The following is a 6,161-nucleotide window of genomic DNA, read 5'->3' as shown; positions in this document are numbered from 1 at the left end:
CCCCCTCTCCTTGCTCTCAGCGAGGAGAAAAGGAATCCACGCGACGCTCTCCTTCCGCAGAACCACCTGCGATGGCCATTACTGCTGACGGATGTAACCCGATATCCCGCTTCGGACATCGCTTCTCCTTTTCTGTCGCTGCGGCCACGTGGCCTGGACCGCGGCGACCGCCTGGCCGTTTTGAGAATCCTCTGCCGCGGTTCGCTTCCCCGACACAAACTCTCCAAGCAATAATTCCGGGAAGCCCGCCACAGCTCTGGAGCCATCTCTCCCGATGACCCCCTGTGGTGTCGGCGCCACGGATCCGCATCCGCTGCGACCTAACAGCTCACAAACTTAACGAGCAGCAGCCCTGTCACACATTCTAAGGCGCTCACACTCTCTTGAGACTGGCTCCTCCCCCCTCAAGAATGTTAGTAGGACACTCGTCCACGTAACATCACAAAAATAAAAATGCCTTCTCTTCAACAACCAGAAAAAACACAGAAAAACACGAGGACATATACTAAACAAAAAAATTAATTGAATAGTGACCTCTTATCTACAAACACTTGCTCGTTCCCGCGTTGTGGGCAATGTCCCATGCATCGCGACCCGCGGACATATAACCAAACATTGCACTGAAACATAACACATCACACATCACGCAATTGTCCAAGCATGAGGAGACGTGTTAATTTCAAGGGCTCGTTTTCTTTGTTATACACAATATTAATGAGAACTAACAGACAATAATGCCAAGGAAGTATGGATATTTTAGTAATATGTAAGGTAATTGTGAAGAAAGAAAAGTGGACGAAAAGATAGCTTGCCGCGGGCAGGGACCGAACCTGCGACCTTCGAATAACGCGTCCGATGCTCTACCAACTGAGCTCTCATTGGGAGCAAGTAACACCTTGTAGCTCGACATCCCTCAACTATATGCAGTTTGAATCGTCAACAACGCGTCAATAGCACAAGTTCTATAACCCCACTGTGTTATTCAACTCTACTGAAAACTATAGTATCATATCATACTATTCAGTTCATCTACGATAACTTACACGTACATAACAACGACAAAAACAGCAAAAAAACACCCGGAAAAACGGTCTAACACAGATGTGCAAGAGTCCTCTTTGAAATCAAACAAAAACAACCTACGAAAACTGATGCCTTACATATAACAGCCCATAAAGAATACATTACCTAGAACTCGCGAACAGCACAAACGAACGTCATTACTTGATAATAATAATGAGTACACAGTAGCATTTCGGAACAACAACAACATCGCGCCCACAACTTTGCTCAAAAGGAAAAGTGCTCGCGACTGCTTAACGCCCGTTACAACTGAGATTTTGGTCCTCTTCCAGCTAGCTCACATAGACCTGGTCCATTAAAGCCGAGATAGGCGATCTCAAACGTCTTTCGTGGGCGGTTGGGGCGCGTCATGAGCACCCGGTCCCTCGTGCGTTCACAGAAGCCAGCCGCCGATAAAAGCCTCGTTCCGCGACTAAAAAAAGATAAAAAATGATAAAACGAGAAGACACAAAAAATAACGCATGCAATAAAATCAACTAGAAAAGACAAGCAGAACTTGGCTTTATAGCCGGGGTGGACCGTCACGCTCTCTTTGGCTGACGATCGAAAAATGACATAGTTCGTGGTTTGCCCCGGTTGAGGCCTTATACAGACCTGGGAAAAGTGTGGGCAGTGTTGTACTGCAAAATAAATATAGAAATTGAGTGCAGGAAAGCCTGCAGAAAGGCAGGAACATATACAAGAAAAAAAAGAAATATACAGATGCACAGTGCTATGTCGCACATGTACAGTGCAATAATACATAGATGTAAGAAACACTAAATAATAGAAAGAAAAAAAAAATTATGACTATGGAGAAATGAAAGGGAAAAGAAAAAAGGGGAAAAAAAAGTGAGATGACTGTGAAAACGAAAAAAAAAGAAAAGGAAAAAAGGGGGGGGGGGGCGAATGCAGGCAAGAAATGGACAGCAAGTTACCCCTGTCAAACGACTTTTTTAGAAAAACGGTTGAGGCAGATCAAGCTGCCAACCAGTGTTCTAGCGCCTAACCAGGCAAGATCCCTCTCTTTAAGACCAATTTCTTTTGCTGCCCTTTTCGTGCTTGGACATATGAGACCGCGCGCCCCGAATGCCAGACCTGAGACAGAAACGTCGCACTGTGGTCGGCGTTGGCGAAGCACTGGAACCAGATGTGTGTATTTTTCCCTCCTGTGAGCACACATGGCCTCCAAGGTCTCTGTCCTGGCATCCCAAGCGATCGCCACATCCAATATGAATGTTTTTTTCTTGAGCTCGACGACAATATCAGGGCGAAGCCTGGTACCATCACCGGTCACAAGAAGGCGGTTGGTTGAGATGCCAGCATCGGGATGAAGTGACTGATTTTTGTTAGTGATTGCCTTGCAGATGAAGTTATGCCGTGAGCAACGCGGCTCGTGGACGGCCTCACATGTCTGGAGGATGTGATAGGTCGTTTCTGGTGCCTTATGGCACCGTCTGCAAAGCCGGGCCGAATCATCCTTACTGTGCCGATTGGAAAGGGTCCTAGTCGGGAAGAGGTTGGTGCGCAGCCGTAAGGCTTTGATGCGGTCACCGTCACTCATGAACCTGGCATCAGGCCAGAGCCACCTGTTCCCGACCGGATCGTCCTCAAAAGCAAAGAGGCTCTTATTAGTGTATTTTTGTCTCGAGTCCTCCAAATATGTTAGACGGGCCTCCCGAAGTGCTTTGTTTAGGGATGACGACTCGATGATCCCAGACGGGACACCCATCTTCTCCTCAAGTTCCTGCCGGAAGCCATCCAAGGCGCCCTCCAGCACAGCATCTGCAATTGGTAAACCCAGGCGTTGGAGCTGCGCGTAGCACTTAAAACCCATTGGCTTCCGCGCTCTCCGCGGCCGTTCCCGCCTGGTATTCTGCCGGAAAATTTTCGCGCCAGCCGGCGGCTTGGGTAGGTGCACCCAAACCGCAATAAAATCCGCAACAAACGTCATAGAATAACAAACTTTGTTTTATTTGCTTAACAATGCTTGACTGCATCAGGTGCTTCAGTATGACTTTCGTGTGTGAAAAAGTTAAAAGCACACGGGCATGTGAAGAGCAACTTCACATTTTTCACACTCCCATTGGCTCTCGGACTTTTTGCCGTGTGCCTTACAAACTAAGCAAAGTCTTGATGGATTTTGCTTGACTTTGTTTGGCAGGATGTGGCGAGGAAAATGAGCCCATTCGGCGGCTTGTAGGCGCATTGGTGAGGCCGTTACAGGCGGGTTTCTTCGATCATGGTAGAGGGGCAGAGTGGTCTCTTCGATAAATGGCCTCAGCGAGATTGACCTTCCAATCAGTGTAGTGGAGCCGCTTGCCAGTTGCTTTGACAAATAGAGCATAGCTGTTATACACAGTGATGTCCATAATGTAAAAGAAGATTTTCTTGTAGCCTTTCGCATATCTTCTCATGATGGGAAAGGAAGCGAGTTGTTGGTCCTCGCGATCAACTCCTCCCATGCCTCGGTTGTAATCAAGTACAACTTGCGGTTTCAAAACTGGCAAGCCGTTCTGGCGGCCCTTCTTTCCTGAATCGGTCACATTAGCTGCATTGTGCAAGGCAGAGAGCATAGTTACTTGCTTTTTATCTTGCCATGTCAGAGCCATGATGCCTCGTGCAAAGAGAGCTTTGCATTCACCTTTTTTCATCTTGAGTTTCTTGAATTCATCTGGCATGTTCTTACGGTGTAGACGAACTGTACCCACTGCATTCGAACCAGATTCTTTAAGGCGACGAAACAGTATCGGTGAAGAATACCAGTTGTCCATATATATCGTGTGGCCATCTGGTAAGTGTTTTCCAACGAGGTCAAGAACAACGGCCTCACTGCACAATAGCCCATCAGTTGCTGGTGTTTTCTCACTTTTTCCAGTATAAATTGAGAAATTCAGGCAGTAACCACTGGATGACTCACACAGTTTGTAGAATTTCAATCCAAATCTTGCTCGTTTCGAAGGATTGAACTGAACGTAAGACAGCCGACCGCAAAACTTCATCAGGCTTTCGTCGACCGCAAGATCTTCTTCGGGATGACAGGCTGCACCAGTGGATTTTAGTATGTGATCAAGGACAGGCCGTATCTTCCAGAGCCTATCTCCATTTTGGGGAATGCTGTTGTCGCAGAAATGCGGATAGCGTGACAGTGCCCAAAAGCGATGTCTTGGCATGACAGTGGCAAAAAATGGTGTACTGATGACAGGTCTCGTTGACCAGTAGGACTGAATGCTGCTCTTTTTCACTTGGCTCATCAACACGCACATGGCGAAATAAGCTTTCATTTCACCCGGCGTTGTTTCATGCCATGAGGGGTCGGGATGCGAGCGCTGCTTCTCGCTTGCAAAGGCGTTTGTGTGCAAAGCAATTATCCCCCAAATCTCTTCTCCAAGAAGCGCGTTGAACATTCCAAGAGCACTCGGATTTGCACCTACTTGAAGCTCTATGGATCTCTTGATACCTGGTTGGCCGCTGAAAGGGTGCTCGACAATTTTTTCAACACTGTCATCTTCTTCCCATCGCCAGTTTTCAATCCTGCGCTTCTTTGTAAATGTCTGCGAAGCATCCATGGAGGTGTCCGCTGAACACAGATTCTCTTCTTCATCACTACCACTTTCATCAGTTTGGCAGTCCCCATTGTCTAACAAAACATCGTCCTCATCACAAACGTCACTTTCTTGGTCACTGTCGAACACAAGATTCAGTATTTCTTCATCCGTCAAACCGCGTTTCTTCCGTGACGCCATGTTTTGAAAAAGCCGCGATAGTGCACCCTTCGCCTCTGAAGAAAAAAAAAACCACTTTCAAACAGCTAAAAAACCTGGACAGCTATGTCCATCTAGCGGATAATATACCAAGCAAAAAGCAAACACAAAGTACTGTGCTGCCATCTGTGAAACAATGTAAAAAATAAACATTTTCTAGGCGGCCGGCGCTTCGCCGGTCAAAGCGCTTTTGGCCTCGCCAACCTGGCCGGTGGAGTGCCGGCCGCGGAAGCCAATGGGTTAACTTGTACTTCGCCAGAGATGCGGGAGAGCTCCAGGACGCCTAGGCCACCTGCTCGATGGGGGCCATGAACCATGAAGTCAAGAAAAGATGCAGGGAGATGAAGTAACCTTTTGATGTGCTGCCTGATGCATCGGTCTACGGCAGAGGTTACTGGAAGAACCGTCAACGAAGCGGAAGCAGCATAGAGCAATTTCGGAACCAGAACGGTTGAGATGCAACGGAGTTTTTGAAAAAACTTCAATTGAGCCGAATGAATGAGATCCAATTCTTTTTGAATTAAATCAATTGAAGCCTTCGGAGGTTTGTTCACGAAAAAGTCGAGACCGAGATACCGAATGGGTTCATTGCGGCTCTTGGGCCGGACCATGGTGTCCCCTAACCGAAGTGGAGGCACATCGTATTCGAACCACTTGAGCCGGTGGGCCTCGTACCTCCAGCCAAAGTACTGGGTTTTGCGAGGGTTTAATGCCAATCCAATCTTACTAAAATGGTGCTGGGCTACTTCCAAGTTCCTTAACAGTTCTTCTTGAGTGGATGCCACCAGAATGATATCATCAGCGCAAGCGAGAGCAGACACAATCGTTCCTTGAATCTGATATCCGAAGCCCGACGGGTTCAGGTTATGCATCAGCGGGTCTAATGTCAAACTGAACAGGAAGGGTGACAAGGGGTCTTCCTGTTTAATGCCGCGCTGCACATAAACCCGAACGCCGTCGGACTGGCCCCTGTAACTGTATACAGTGGATTGGGAACAATACATATCGGTGATGGCAGTTACATAGTCCTCATGCGCCCCACCCTCTCGTAAAGACATGAGGAGGGCGGCATGGCTCACACTGTCAAATGCTTTCCGAAGGCCAAGCGAAGCAGCAAAAAAGTTGCGATTGTGTCGCTTGGCGTGCTTCATTAGACCTTGGAGCAGTAAAAGGTTTGACTGCGCTGCCCTGTCAGTCGAAAATCCACTCTGGAGGGGGTGAAAAAAATTGTGAGACTGAAGTCGTGCTAATAAAACTCTGGAAAATAGCCTCACTAGAACAGAAGAAATGGTAATTGGGCGCAGCTCCGAGGGCGATGAGGCATTAGGACACTTA

The 6,161-nt window shown here is 47.7% G+C and overlaps 1 protein-coding gene across 1 annotated transcript; it reads right to left on the bottom strand.

Moving 5' to 3' along the window:
* Positions 1–3,070: 3,070 nt before the first annotated feature.
* LOC125760270 (piggyBac transposable element-derived protein 4-like) lies at positions 3,071–4,095 on the bottom strand. Its single transcript, XM_049420132.1, is given in 2 exon segments — positions 3,071–3,334; positions 3,336–4,095. Coding segments are annotated over 2 exon segments (993 nt in total). The 5' UTR covers positions 4,065–4,095.
* Between the last annotated feature and the right edge of the window lie 2,066 nt (positions 4,096–6,161).

The sequence above is a fragment of the Rhipicephalus sanguineus genome, chromosome 10 (genome assembly GCF_013339695.2).
Source record: "Rhipicephalus sanguineus isolate Rsan-2018 chromosome 10, BIME_Rsan_1.4, whole genome shotgun sequence".
Taxonomy (NCBI): Eukaryota; Metazoa; Arthropoda; class Arachnida; order Ixodida; family Ixodidae; genus Rhipicephalus; species Rhipicephalus sanguineus.
Note: the sequence above shows the minus strand (reverse complement) of the source record. Positions and strands in the feature narration are given on the sequence as shown.